This window comes from Anoplolepis gracilipes, chromosome 6 (assembly GCF_047496725.1).
Source record: "Anoplolepis gracilipes chromosome 6, ASM4749672v1, whole genome shotgun sequence".
Taxonomy (NCBI): domain Eukaryota; kingdom Metazoa; phylum Arthropoda; class Insecta; order Hymenoptera; family Formicidae; genus Anoplolepis; species Anoplolepis gracilipes.
In genome coordinates, this window is record NC_132975.1 from 12964774 (window position 1) to 12980820 (window position 16047).

General features: G+C 37.3%; 2 protein-coding genes across 5 annotated transcripts in view; one reads left to right on the forward strand and one right to left on the reverse strand.

Moving 5' to 3' along the window:
- The window catches only part of LOC140666473 (RNA-binding protein 25), a 58959-nt gene extending 56067 nt beyond the window's left edge, over positions 1-2892 (reverse strand). Inside the window, exon 1 of the mRNA XM_072893701.1 lies at positions 2617-2892. The gene's annotated coding sequence lies outside the window, so the exon portion shown is untranslated. The remainder of the gene's footprint in view (positions 1-2616) is intronic.
- Positions 1-15877, forward strand: part of Gefmeso (Guanine nucleotide exchange factor in mesoderm) — a 41600-nt gene extending 25723 nt beyond the window's left edge. Inside the window, exons 1-7 of one of the 4 annotated variants that reach the window (XM_072893691.1) lie at positions 569-1562; positions 9125-10608; positions 11012-11107; positions 11224-11353; positions 11451-11605; positions 11685-11786; positions 12249-15877. In XM_072893691.1, the coding sequence (XP_072749792.1) occupies positions 9160-10608; positions 11012-11107; positions 11224-11353; positions 11451-11605; positions 11685-11786; positions 12249-14585 (4269 nt within the window). In that variant the 5' untranslated portion in view covers positions 569-1562; positions 9125-9159 and the 3' untranslated portion in view covers positions 14586-15877. Of the gene's footprint in view, positions 1-568; positions 1563-2055; positions 2197-6314; positions 7084-9124; positions 10609-11011; positions 11108-11223; positions 11354-11450; positions 11606-11684; positions 11787-12248 lie in introns of those variants that run through there. The other 3 variants (XM_072893689.1, XM_072893690.1, XM_072893688.1) reach the window with 3 other exon arrangements.
- Positions 15878-16047: the final 170 nt, after the last annotated feature.

Here is a 16047-nt window from a genome sequence, read left to right on the forward strand (position 1 = left end):
GCATCGATTGACGATATATTAATGTAATGTTTTAATATTCGAATGATTAATAATGATTGACATAACTGTAACTGCAGACGTATTACGCAATTGTCATTCGATTTAACTCTAATCTCCGTATTACGCAGAATCCCTCAATGGATCTTTTCCGCCTTATGCATTTAGTCGCGTAGATAACGAGATTCATTACTATAAGCAGGCTATTATAAGCAAACGGCAGAGATAAGTTGCACAGATTTGCATAAAAACTTTATCGTACAATCGTACAATCTATATATTATATATAACACACATGTATCCTATTTTCATATTTTATTTATATCATTTTTATGTAATTTATATTATATTTATATTTTACATATATATGTATAAAATAATTCATTTTCATAATCTTCAAAAAATTTTTTAATGAAAAAAACTTTCTTTTTATAGTAATATAATATAAAATATAGATATTCTATATATTACCAAATAAAACATTTTAAATAATTTCATATCGACACACCATACGTCTAATTCCCGAACCGAAATGTCACTCGTCCACATGTCAATGTTCAGCCCACGACACGGAAGGACCGATAAGAGAATGCACTCGACTGACTCGCGTATCACGATAGGCGACGTATCCACTTATTGTTAGTATAGCCGGTGTGAACGTCGACTTAACGACCGCTCTGCTCTCGGCACTCTCGATCCGAGCCATCCGAGTGGCACGCTCGCTCCGTTTAGCTCCGCTCCCATCCACGGCCGCCAGTATCTACCTGTTGCTCGAGGAACGAAGGCTGCGCGCCTTCGTATCTACCTGGCCGGGTACCAAGACCTATCTACTCGAGTGGCGACGCGACGTCGCGTATACATTTTTCTCTCTCCTCCCCCACAGCGGGATATTTCTCGTCGGCGCAGAGCAACGTGGAGGATAGATCCGAATTTTACAGATCGAGTCGATCGGTGCAACGGACAAATAGCGATAAAAAGCTGCTGTTCGTTATCTTCCTTATCACGCGTGACGTGTGTACAATGATGTTTCGAATTTCTTTCTACTCTGCGTCGCGCGTGGGTGATTAAAATTCCTTCATTATGCGTTGATAACGATCTCGGCGCATTTATAAAGCACGCTCTCGCAGATGTTCGCTTTAATGTTTTGTCCTCGACACAGTAATCTGCTTACGGTGATTAAAGTGGTTTTTAAATATTCGATAGTTTATCCATTTTGATGACTAGTCTTTTTTTTCATACCAATTATTTGTATCGCGATTTAAATCTGCTTTAAATACTCCTTCTTTTGCGAAAGTAGTGGAATCAGCATCACTGTGCAATCTTACCATGTCACGTGGTCGTAACATTATAATCGTTACGAGGAAACGGATTTTCTCGAAGAGTGACTACTTTATCCGGTTCAAGCGCGTTGCAGGATAATTAGCGGAAATGAATGACATAAGTGATCGTTTTGAATAATCGTTGCCGGTGGTCGACACGGAAAAACGAACGAATTGTTCGAGCCAGCACGAGACGTAGGGACAAGAACGTCAGCTATTTCATCGGAAGGGTGAAAGACACCCACCGTAAGTTATTGTGGCCTAAGTCATTGTCAGCATTACTGTCCGTAACGCCTACCTCGTCTCGGTAAAATATTAGGTTGAGACTGTGTCGAATGATTGAGACTACAACCGGGACACGCACACGGTTAAGATACGCGGCTTCTAATTCCGAGAAACGGTAATTATACGACAGCTTCGAGGACGAAACGTTCAATTTCGTAAAACCGGTGTGTGTCGGTTGTGTAATTATTATCAGTGTCAGCGTTCGAAATCTTTTGTGTATTCAAGGAGAAACGTGCCTCGAGAGCCTTTTCGAGTCTCTTGTCGGGATTTTTGAAAAAAGAAGAGAGTGCATGACATATACATATATTGACATATATATATATATATATATATATATATATATATTTTATTATTATTGTTTGCCAGAATGTTTCATTCTTCAATCTTTGTTTCATTCTATAGTGTTTTTTAAATAACCTACTCTCGCTTTTAAAACATTACTTATAAATATTTTCACTTTATTAGAAAAGTTTACTTAAGTGTGGAATGTGAAATAGTTTGGATAATCTTTGTGAGGTTTTACAACTGTTTAACCTTGTACATTGCCCGAAGAGATCACTCATCAAAGATAGTCTTTTGATGCACCTGATAAAACGTAAGCGATCGTAGACCTTATCGACTAAAGCGCTTTGAATTTTATAAATTCTTTCTAACTCTAATTCTAAAAATGATTTTTATTTCTAATTTTATCATTTCTGTTTTATCGTGCTCATTACGAAAAATCAAATTCAAATGCTTGAGATAATTAGGAGTGTCAATTTAGTGCCAATAAGTGTAAATATATTTTTTATTATTTATATTTATTATATGTACATACATATATACGCAATAAATCACATAAATATAAATAATAAAAAATATAAAGTAATAATAAAAAATAATATATATATATATATATATATATATATATATATATATATATATATGAAGATATGTGTATAAAGTTTATTTGAATTAGAACAATAAATTAGTACATAAAACAAATAACAAAGTAAGAAAGTTGCAAATTACTCACCACATGTCGTCATTTGATGCCTCATTGGGCTTCTTCTTCCTTTTCTCTTGTCTGTCCTTCATATGTTTCATTGTGGCATTTTTACTTGCACTCACTCGCGAAAACACGATTAATTGCGATCGTGAGCGCGCTAATCATCAGAATCCTGCACGATATTTTATGTACCTAACACTCCCAACGCGATAATGGCGAAAATAATTACTGACTGACAATCTTTAATTGTTTATAACTAATGATGAATTTGGTATCTCTTAATATTTGCGATCATACTTTGAAACATAATATGAAACACAAAGCATCACACGGCGCTATTCTCTAGACCAACTCTCGCTGTGCGAATGATAACAAAGCCATTGTATGTAAACAATAGCGACACAATATTCGGCATATAGCATGTTATTGCTAATCGAAACACGATCGTTTTGTTATTATTCGTACGACGAGACGGAATTTGATTTCTCATTGGTAGGGATGGTCAGATAATAATGATAGGCGTAATTTTATCCTCGCCTCACAAAAACATTACAATTTTGTCCTGCATGAAATATCGATATTAATTAATTAATGTATTTACAAATATAATATAGAAAATAGAGAGCGTAAGTACAAGATTGATAATACAGATTGATAAGGGCACAAGAGAGAATAAAAATCGTGTTAAAAAGATATTGCCAACAACAATATTTCAACATTTGCTTGTTAAAAAAACTTGTTAAAGATTATTGCAATAAATTAATTTAATCCACATTTTTAATCTAAATAACTGATAAAAACGCCACAACGTTGTTAGTACACGGAGATCAAATGTAAACTAATTTTTCAATCGAACAGATATTCCAATTTCTTATGGGATCATCAATTTAATAATTGAATCTCGCGATTCTTATCTAACTTTACAACGTTTGCGCATGTTTTGTATGATTCTCGTTATCACAGATCAAATATTAGCAGGGCAATGCTGTTGGTTTTGTCTCATTTGCTATATTTATCTCAATTATCTCATTGTTGCGTATTGCAAGATTTGCACAATCAACCAAAGATTGCATCGATCTCGGAATGGAAACGAGAACACAGCGAGAATATATGTAACGTAATATTGGAATATTTTATTTTCTGAAACTAATATTTTTATTTTCCTATTCCTTTCTTTGTACTTCAGTATCGAGATTCGTAGTTATAAATTACATAAATATTATAATGAATATTTTATGCTTTCTCCATATCTTACAGGTATATAACACTTCTCCTAAGTATACATATAAGATATATATTAATAAATAAAAATTAATATTAATAACTAAAAAACTACTTTATATATATATATATATATATATATATATATATATATTAAGATACAATGAATAAATTTTGTACTATTGTACATTTTTCGATTTAGTTTGAACTATTCTCAAAGACGATTTATCTTAGCGTAAATAAATTCATCTACTTAATTAATTATCGAAAGACTATTTTTTTTTCATTATTTTATTTTATTCCAATTTTAGAAATTAACTATCCTTTTTAAATATATTCTCACAGCTTCGTGAATTTTTGCTTGTTTCAAAAAATAAAAATTTTACTTTGTCGATAAAAAATCCGTCATTCTTACACGTGACGTGCATTTTCACTGTAACATCTTATTTTCGGCAGTTACTTTGTAACAGTACTGCCTTTTTATGCTGAACATGCTCTTCGGAATGCATCTCCTGGAGTGCTTAGCGCATTTCCGGGTGCACCTCCGGGAACAGATAAGAGCCATAAAGGGGGACACCCTGGAATTCCGGGGTGCAGCGGCCGCGACACGCGCGGTCCTTGCACTTGTCGTCCCGGCTACGTGAGCCGCATACATGTGTGTGTGTGTGTGTGTGTGTTGTAGACTCTTCTCCTTTTCTAGTTGTGCGCGCCGCGCGATTTTCCAGCGCGGAATCGCGCGTGATCGGTTTCCAGAATGAGGAGTTGCCGGGAGTCGCACCGGGCGATGCAACTGTCCGCCTTCTTTCTCGTGCTTTCCCGAACTTTGGATATCAGCCAGTTAACGGTAGCCTCCGTCGTCTTTAGCCTCCGGCGAGATGCGACGGCTTACACGGAAACGTTTCTTATAATCCTCCTTTAATACACCTGGAAAGAAGGGCATTCGCATACAATATTACCGCTGTCACGCTATCACGTGTAATTCTAAGAATTTATATAAATATTTTAACAGATCTCTGCCATATGAGAAGAATGAGAAATGGTTGGGAAAAGAATGTCAAACTCGTGACAAAAAAAAAATAAGCGCAAAAAGAAACTTCAGAGTTCAATATCCCATCTTTTTCAAGAGATATATATCTTGTTTTAACGTGTGCGAAAATTTTTCTGCATGTATTTATTTTATCGCGATATAATAAAATCGTATTGATTCAACTGGATTTTCCCTACAAACGAGATGACAAAAATAGAAATGAAATATTAGCTAAATCATTCTCCACGACTTATGTTAGCTAAGCTGATTCTCGAACGGACAGGAAATCGTTAGAGTTAATTGACCGGAGATGTCGCCGGTGCAATTGACCCTAATTCGTTGCAAAGTATCACTCGGATATCGCCGTAATACAAAGATATTATCGACTTTGCCGTGAGTTGTGTCTCCCCCTCTCGTAAGTAATGTCTCCTTCCCGCGTTATTCTCTTATCCGCGATGCAGATTTTATGCGACAGGTTTCGTCGTAGCGCCGCGCCGGAGAAACGACGAATGCAAAGCGCACGTCCATATCCCTATGCGGAATCATGATTCATAAGAACGTGTCGGCATGCAGTCGCATGCCCGAGGGCACTTGAAAATTTTCTCAGCGACCGTTGCTTTTCATCATTGAACGCCCATTTCTTTCCCGTTTCTGTTTAACCGGTGTTACACGTGCCGCTGCACACACACATCACGTGCTTGAAATATACAGTGAAAATCGCGAGAAACGCGCATACATATTTAAGGAGCTCAACTTTGAAAGACAAATACGAATCTTATAGATAGAAGAGATAAAAAAAAAATTAAATAAGTTTGTCTTTAAGAGTCCTAATTTGATTGATAATCATGTAAAAACAAAAAATATAAAATATTGAACGAGAGAAATTTAAAATTTAAAAATAAATTTTTCGTTAAAAATTGAGTTTAAATTACTTCGCTATTATATACTTCGTATATCGACTTCGTTTCTTTCAATGAGTCTACGTGTCAATGAACGCGATACGTGCAAATACGTGTGCAGAATCGGAGTTCTGTCAATGAACGATTCGTGTCTTCTCCTTCTCCTTCTGTTCCCTCCTTGCGAATGCTATTTTCGTAGCCCTCGTGTGAGGTGCCCCAAGAGTTTGTATTAGCATCGAGAAGCGTTTTCATCAGTTAAACGGATGATCGAGAAGAAGCGTGTATGTTATCATTCATCATCGAAGCGATATTTTTTTTACTAGTGTTTATAAATCTTGAATTTTTACTTTTATTTTATTTTTTATTTTGTGAGATTGAATCGTATTCTCTCGATTAAGAGTATTATAATTTCATATTAAATTCTCTTTCTTGATCAATTTTTTTTATTGTTTACAAAAAATACAAGTACAATATACAAATACAAATATATATATTTTTTTTTTAATTTCTTTGATTTGAAAGCCAAAAAATTTAAAAGAATCTGTGTGATAAAAATAGTTTTTAAATTTGATTAAAGATTCTTTTCTTTATAAAATATTATTTTAAATTCTACTTTAACGTTTGATATTTTCCTTTCTCATTTTTTGACATGATTACCTCCGAAACGTTCTCTATTTTCAGTCGAGCTCTCTGGGAGAATTCGAACATGACTGCGATACATTTTAAGAACGAAAACTAACGCGTTGAAACCTCAGAACCAAGAGTTCTAGTAGACATAGTAACTCGAAGATCAAAGGGTCTCATTCGTAAGCCCTTAAATCTCTTCACGCCGGAAAGACATAAATAAAATTCCGTTATTTTTCCCGTGGAAAATTTGTTCCGTGTCAATGTGTCAAATGTATCGCGAGGGTGTTTATTGAAACTAAGCCGTTCTTTTTTTTTCAAAACAAGGGACAAGGTGTTTCGCAAGACTTGAAAGATTAGTGTAACACGTATTTTATGATAAATTCATCTCTTCTTTCGTTCGGTCAGACATTAAACATTTTTTTTATATTAAATATTTTAAGCAAGATGGGAATTAATTATTCACTTGTCTCTTATATATATATAAAATTATCAAAATTCTGAGATCTAGACGAGGCGGCTTAAATCGTACGAAAGTCCGTGCCTCGTGTTCCTATTATTAGAGGAAGTTCCAGCCAAGAGTGCACAAGCAAGTCGGGAGACCGAGATAATATTGCGACGAGTGAATCCGACGGAGAGACACGGAGAATCGAGGACGTGCTCAGAATCAGCTCGTTTGCATATTATATATTGTACCGGAAAGATAATTCAACGGATATATGTGTGCGTGTACATTTGTGTATGTGTGTGTTATCATAGAAAAATCAATCGATGACGCGTGCAAATCTACGTAAATGCACGATCACCCGCCGCACCGGTAGCGGTACATACGGACGATGTTGATTTCACGTCGAGGAAATTGGAAATCCTATCCGTCTCGCTCGTTTGTTTATACACAATTGACGACTTCCACCACGTATATGAGTCGCGAGATGCAACCGCGCCGAGACGATTGTATACAGGGTGTGTCTTAGATTCATCCCTTTTTGCCCTTCATCTCGCAGCAGCCAGAACTTCTCTCTACAATGTTTGAAGAGGAAGAGAAAGACGGCTAATTTTAATCAGCGCTCTTAAATCTAGTCAACGTTCAATATCCGTCATCGGGGAATCTCTTGTCGCGATGAAAATCGAGCGTGGATTTCTGGAACACGTAGTCGGAATAATCGGACTCGAGTGTGATAGTTATATAACCAGAATGTATATATAAACTTCGAACAAAAATATTTTTTTCGCGTTTGATTTTTATTTGGATTAACTGAGTTTATGAATGAATTAATTCTGACAAACACAGGATCTGGATATTCGTCAGTGTTTGCTATTAAACAGAAAAATCCACGCGTTTGGAACACCCTGTATAGGTAAATATCGAGCCTATGTATGCTGTGCATACTCGTGTAATTGCATCGCGCTGCTTGTTCGTGTGCGAGTAATCGGATCGGCGCAAGCTGATCTTTTAGCGCCGATAAACGGGAAGCGAGTTAATTGAAGGCGATCGCATTAACGATAAAAGCAGCCAACGGCAGCAGCGATCTTTCTTGCCTGGCTTATTGGCGATTTTTTATAATTTATGAAATATCGCAGATATATGTCAATAGATGCCCTTGCCCCCCGTCCTCTCTTGTATAAATTTATCGTTCTAAAACGGGAATTATTAATTTCTTTTAATGTTTTATACTACATATAATGTGTCTCGTAAGGTTTGCATCCAACAATGTATTGTTTAAGAAATTTATTTATTTGAAAAAATTTTTATCCCTGTATAAAAAATTATTTAACACTGAAAGTCTCTTTTTAAAAAAAAAAAAAAAAAAAAAAAAGAAAATTTTGCAGATGTCAAGATTGTTTTCTAATTAATTTTAGATATACTTTGTATCTTACAATAAAATATTTAAATGTTACATATGCGAAGAAGAAAATGTGAAATAAAATTTTCATGGAGAAAAGAATAATTTATATATGTGTCCATTTTTTATATGGAATCTTTTAAAATAGGTGCACAAAATGATTTCTTTTTTTGATATGTCATATGATATAGAGTAAAAAAAAATGGATTTTCATTACGTTGCTATGACAATGCGATGATTCGCGGTCATTTATTAATTACTGTCATGCTTGTTGCTTCGACGAATAAAGTTGAGTGCTGGGGAAGGTTCGTAATTTCTCAAGACAGTATTCTAAGAATCTCTAATATAATCGGAAATGATTGATTGCTCAAAAGAAAGTGTTAACGGCATTTTCGCGTGAACGAAGCCATTCCTCGCGATGAATTGAAGGTTATTATTAATGTTCATAGAAGCAAATTTCATCTGTATTTCTCTCCCATCTGGCATTCTCTCTCGCATCATCTGCGCTCTGTTTGCCAATCGTAATATCGCTGATTTACGACGAACTTGGACAAATGGTCCGTGAAAAGATTTGCGCGACAAATCGTGTAATGATGTTTTGAAGCGCATCAAATTTGTTCTAAGAAATATTTGAAGAAAAGATTTTATTAAAATTGATATAAATGATCAAGAAACGCTCTAAGAAATTTAAAAAATCTTTTTAGAATAATTAGTTTATCTTAGAAATTAATTCACACTTAAATTGATTGACTCTCCGATTATCACTGAAACTTGTTGAATTTTATTTCGTCTCACATTTGATCGTCAAAATCGTGGATTAATAAATTACAAATTACGTTATGAATAAACTGACGATCTCGTATTGAACAATTCGATTTGAACAATTTATCGAAATGGACATTTGAATTTTTCGTTTCCAGGTACCAGTACGGACCTGGTGCCGCAGCTGCTGGGCATGTTCGACGAGCTAGCACGCCGCGGCAATGACTACGACGGCGAGCATGTAGTCCTGTCATCGTCCTGCGCCATTCCACCGGCCCTGCAGAAACGTCTGAGCCTGGTGCCAACAGCCCATCGAGACTCTATACTCAGTCAGTTCCGCACTGGCGGCGACCTAACGAAGCCTACACATCAGCGGGACGATTCGAAAAGCAAGGAAGAGGACGACTACGTCGAGGTCGCCGACATCACCGTTACCGATAACGCCATGCTGGTGGAAGCGGTAGCGTCGGTACCGGAGGACGGGGAACGTAACGGGGAAATGATCGAGAAGCCGATGTACGAGAGGCGAGAGAGCAACGGTCTTATCCCGCTCAGGTACAATAGACGACGTAGGAACGGTACGGGCAGACCGCTCTCCGGAAGTTCCATCGCGTCCAGCACGTCTTCCAGTAGCTGTAGCAATCAGGGCAACACCTGCACCGTGAATCCGTATTTGGCATCGGTCGAGTCTCTCGCCGACACCTGCGCCAGTTCGCAGGGCTCTGCGGACAGCGGAGTCGCGACCGTCTCGGAAGCCAGTTGTAGAATTTTGAACGACGACAATGGACAGAGGAGGGACAGCGCCGAGGAGGGTCCTGTATGTCACAGGCCACGTTATTGTGACCCCCATCGCAACCCCGTCGAGAGGGTACTGTTGGAGATTGTGGACACGGAGGCGATATACGTCGAACATCTGCGCCAAGTCATTCAGGGTTATCTGATATTCTGGCGGGACGATCCGCCGTCATTCGCGCGTCAATTGCATCTGGGCGATCTGTTCAGCAATATCGAAGATATTTTTGTATTTAATAGAGAATTATTGAGGGATATCGAGAGATGCGGTTTGGATCCCGTTTGTGTGGCGAATACATTTATCCAGCACAATACGGGATTTAAAGTTTACACCGAGTACTGTACGAATTATCCGAGAACGGTCTCCGTGCTGACCGATTTGATGGGCCGGGAGGAAATCGCGTCCGCCTTTCGCGAACGGCAAGCCGCTCTGGGGCACGCGCTGCCGCTCGGATCGTTTCTCTTGAAGCCGGTCCAGAGGATCCTCAAGTATCACCTGCTTCTGGAGAATTTGTCGAAGGAGTACGGCGCCGATTGTAATTCGAGAGAGAATGAGGCTGACGAAGGCATGAGCGCCATCGAGGCTGCTCTCGCTGCGATGACTGGTATAGCGAAACATATCAATGCCATGAAGAGGCGGCACGAGCATGCCGTACGTGTTCAAGAGATTCAATCGCTTCTGTATGGTTGGCTGGGACCAGACTTGACTACGGGCGGCGAATTGGTCGCGGAGGGTCGATTCAGGATGCGCGGGGCCAAGGCTCCGCGGCATGCCTTCCTCTTCGATCGTATGCTTCTTTTGACGAAGAAGAAGGAGGACGGCCTTCTTGTTTACAAAGCTCATATTATGGTACGATTCATTTTATTCCTCTTCTTTATCTTTTTTCATTTTTTTTCTCATATATTTATGAGACTGCATATTAATGAATTCGGTTTTTTCTACATAAGCTCTTTTTGAATTTTAATTATGGTTGAAATTAATTTTTTAATAACTGATTATTACTTTTAATAAAATTACAATTTTTTTAATCGACCGATCAAATTAGTTAATTTTTTAATAGATTTTAAAAATAATAGCCACTAGTCGTTTAAAAAAAGACACATGACAATAAAATAAGATAATTTACAATAGAGCATTTCAAAGATTTTATCGATATATGGAAAACTTATACTTTTTATTACATGCTTGTTAATCGTAAATAAACGTGACTATGAAATATATAAAATAATTTTTCTTTTCCTCGTATTTCTAGTGTTCAAATTTAATGCTAATTGAAAGCATCCCGGGAGAGCCACTTAGCTTTCATGTGATACCTTTTGATAATCCTCGGTTGCAATATACGTTACAAGTAAGAATCGGAATATTTTATTAATTATATTATTTTATAATTTTATTAATTATAAATTAATGAATTTGCGCACGTATGAAAAGATATCCTTATTTAATGATCGACTTATCTTCTAGGCACGCAATCTAGAACAAAAAAGGGAATGGACCTTACAAATAAAACGAGTGATATTAGAGAATTATAACGCGGTTATACCGTCGCACGCGCGACAATTGGTGTTGCAATTGGGTCAAACGCAACAAGAAGGTATATACGCACAAATGACAATATTGTATAATTAAAAATCTACTTTTAACCATCGTGCAAATCGACGAGAAAAAATAATACGTGATATTTCAAACAGATGATGCTTTGGCGGATAAAGGATCAGCGAAGAAACACTCCGCACCTCCAGAATATTTGGAGAAACGTAAGCAGGAGAGGGAAAGACGTAGATCCGAGACTGGTCTCAGACAAAAGCTGAAAAAGGGAGTCAGAAAATCTGATACTACAATGGAGGTGAGAAGAGAGAGAATGCGCGAAAATTTCTTATTTGATATAAGCCAGAAATTTTATCTATCTTTTTATTGATATATAGGGCTTATCTGGGCGCAAAGAGAATAACGAGGATATTGCTGTTAATGACTCCAGGCAGCAAACTCTTAACAGGTCTTCGGATGTACGCATCTCGAAAGTTAAGGTATTGCTATATTTTTTATATAATCATTATAAAACTATATATAATTCTGAAAAATTATTCTCTTTTTCTCTAGAGTATTATCAGTGTATTTTTTAAATTATTTTACTATTCCCTCAACTATAATTTTTTTAAAAACAACCTGCAATATAAATCAACGTAAAATATAATTTTTTCAAATTACTTTTTAACAGTTTTCAAAATTAATTTTTAAAATGTCACACATAATATATACGTAACATATATATATATATATATATATATATATATATATATATATATATATGTTACGTATATATTATGTGTGACATTTTAAAAATTAATTTTGAAAACTGTTTAATTTAAATATATATTTATAATACCTATATATATATATATATATATATATATATATATATATATATTTATAGGTATATATATATAGGTATTATAAATATATATTTAAATTATAATAAATATATTCAGGATCGCTTCACCGGATGGAGACGAAAATCCGAGCCAGGCTTCCAATCGTACGTCTGTCTCAATCACTCGGACGAGGAACAGAAGGCGGACATTACCGGCGACGCTCAATCTACATCGACCGAAATTGAAGAAGCGGCTGAGGTTCGTGCTGAAAAGGAAACTCAGATAACGAACTTATCGCCGCCAAACGAAGCCAAAGACAATAATGAACAGCAGCATGCTACTACGACGGAGACAGTGGAGGAAATTGTCGGTCATATTCTAATGCAGAATCAAGAGTTCCAGAAACTATTGGAAAAACAACGAACCAACAGCATCATCAATGTGCGACAACAACGATTTAATAAGCGCATCTCGGCGGACACGTCAGACGAAAGCGATTCGGAGAACGCTAATTACATCGACTCGATTAATAACAACAACAACAATAGATTAGGACGCACTCGGGCGACGCATCGGGAACAACGACTGATTAGGACGAATAACGCGTGGAATTCATTGTCTTCGGCAACGGCAGCGCGGGAGAATCAGCAGCCGTTGCAGCTCTTTTACGACAACCTGAAGACTGTTCAAAAATCCACGGAAACAATCGCACGGAATAGCAAAGTAAATCATGTGCACGAGAAGCGAACAGTCTTCGAGACGTTTAAGCGACAGAGTATTGTCACCGAGAGCAAAGTGATCAAGACGGCACTGCGTATTCGTGATAATTCAACGTCGACGGACAATGAGGAGATTCTCGTGCCGTCGAATCACCGAGTAGTTGAGGGCAAGGAGATCAATTCCAATGTAATGGCGGAACGTATGGAAAAAAATGAATCTGAACGGTGCAACGACGAGAGGAGCGACGTGAACGACGCGGAAGAAGCCGAGTCTAGGGGCTTCGGCAACTACGATAATCTGCAACACGTCTGGGAGGGTTTGCAGACGGCAAAGGACATCGACAACGGCAACGATAGCCCGACCCAGCCCGCCGTCTGGCTTACCAAGCTATGCGAAGATCTGCCCACTTCGCCACCCAAATGCGGCTCATTACCGCGCAGCTTCCAGATGAGCCCTAACTCGCAACCGACGAGCGTGACAAAGTCGCGGTTTTTACAGCGGGACGGCAAACCGATGAGCGAACGGCCATTCACGATCGCGTCCGACAAGCCAGCGGAAATTAATCTCGAAGACATGGAGAGATACGCGTCCACGTGTCAACCGGAGGGTAGGATCGCCAAGTTTCCCATGCCTGCCACCTCGACGAGCTCCAGCTCGTCGACCTTCTTCTGCTCACTGGAGGACACGCGATTGACTGATGACGCTTACTCTGACGTGCGTATGTCCACCACCGACGGTGCGAATATTCATCCGGACCACAAGATCTACCGGGCAAACGGCAGCGGCGGCAGTACAATCTTTCGGAACGTCCTCTTCAAGGCGAGTAGCCGTCTGCAGGGTCGTTTAAGGAATACCATGAGCACAGAAACGCTTGAAAGCAACGACGAGCTCGAGCGGACGCGCTACTTTCGCTCATTCAACGTCGCAAACGGCAAGTGTTCTAAGAAGCGGACTAAACAAGCGAAGCAGCATGCGAAGGAACTATCTTCGGACGCTGAGGAGCTCGTTGGTTGCTCGAGCGTCGGCTCAATCAGCGATCAACGGGTACCTCAACTCTACTACAAACAAGGCAGTTCCAGTCTGGGCGCCAGAATCGCCCAATCGGATTACGCTGATCCGACGATCCTCTTCGCCGAGAGCAAACGAATTCACTCTTCTTCCACTGATGTCAATCAATCATTCAGCAAGACCGATGAATCGGAGGAGAGAGATCACGAGGAGGAAGAAGAAACGAACAGCAATAAGGATGCGGAGCGTCGCGAAAGCGAAACGGATAGCTTCTACGAGAGGAGCTTTGAGACCATCGAGAATTACGCGGATGCTGATGTGGACGAGGTGTTCCGGGATAGTGCAATATTCAGTGATGTCGACGAAGTGTTCGTAATGCGACAGCCGACGTCACCAACGTTGGCGAAAATGAAAATCGCACCACCGATACCTGCCAAGAGAAAGCAAGAGACGTCCTCAATAGCATTGGCGAGATGCAAACCGAGCGTTGCACAGAAACCAGATTACCTGAAGATAAAGTCAGTCCTGGCGAAGGGGCACGTCGTCGGTGATTCAGAACTCAAGGTCACCAGGAGGGTAAACACAATTTATCAGTCGCGAGATGATTCACCGATTAGTTGTAATCGGAACTCCGAGATGGATAGAGACGACGTCTCCGCGGGTCAAAGTCAAGCGGGTTGGGTCCGAAAGATAGTAGGTCAATTGCAGGGACACATTGAAACGTGATCCGTACTTATATACGAATAAATAGAATTAATTGCAAAAACCAATAAAGTTTCAAGTCATAGTCGGTTGATTATGTGAATAAAAGTGAAGCAAACGTCCTTATTAGAAGCAGCATTCGTTAAAAAAAAGCCTTGTTGAATTATTGATTTCGTATAAAACGATATTTGAGCTTATCTCAAGTATAATTCAGAATTAGTATCATCTATTTTTGTATAAGACATGAAGAAACTTTATAAAAATATGAAATAAAAATAGGTAATTTGGTAAAGATATATTATATAACACTGAAAATAATTATACATTTTTTCAATCCATGATAAAATGCTCTTCTTATTCAAATAAATGTAAAACAAGCGAATACATACTTTGTGAGTTCTAATTTTGTAAATCATATAAAAAATAAAATTATTTTTTTTTAACAAAATCTTGGTTAATATTATAGTTGCATACAAGATATAATTTATAACAAAAAATAATTTATAATAACAAATGTTGTTATATGTCTTTGTCTAAAAAGTTTATGTGGGGAATAAGAACAGAAATATTCACATATAAATTAAATATGCTTATATAGTATTTCAACCGATCTCTACCTTGTAGATAATTTCTGATAAAAATAATTCTGTAATATTATCTTTATTCCAATATTTCAACATTCTTATCGATAAATGAAAGTAATATCGTTTGCTTTACTTTATTCATATAATCTATTGTACTGAAAAGTTTGAGAACTAATTTTAGTCAGTGTGTCTTCAACATGTGCCTGGAAGATAATTAACGCAACGTGATACTATTATTCTATGATAAATTGATATCTCACTTAATGTTGATATGCACGTAATAAGCGTCGATATTCAAACGTTCATATATAGTATTTCATTAAAGCGTAAAAAAATTACGTCGATTGTTCTCAATTAATATCTATCTATAGACTGTTGAAATGTATGTTAAAATAAATATTATTTGATATTTTACTTGTATATTATATAGAGCATAAAAAAGAGAAACCATTTTCAATTAAATGAAACATTTTAAAAAATCATACGTTGTATTTTTAATTAAAGAAGTCATCCGTTAAACTATAGTTAGATAATTTAAAAATGCATATTTTACACAAATTTTATTTCCAACATAATTTTTACTTTTACTTCCACAAATAAATAACTACGGCTATTTTATATCAACTGATCGAAATTTAAAACATTGGCTAGAATAAGAGAACAATCAGTATATATGTCAGTGTATATGCTATCATATAGCGTGTGTATAGTAATATAATGTTTTATATAAAACCTGTTGTACAATTATATTCTTCATTTTTGTCTCGACTAGAACTGGCATTAGATATAAATTTTCGGGTAAGTACGTTTATTTTAGGGTAAGTATATTAAATATTATGATGGAATGCATCAATGGTATAATAGATTGCAACGCTACGAATGCGTCTTCGACTATATATATA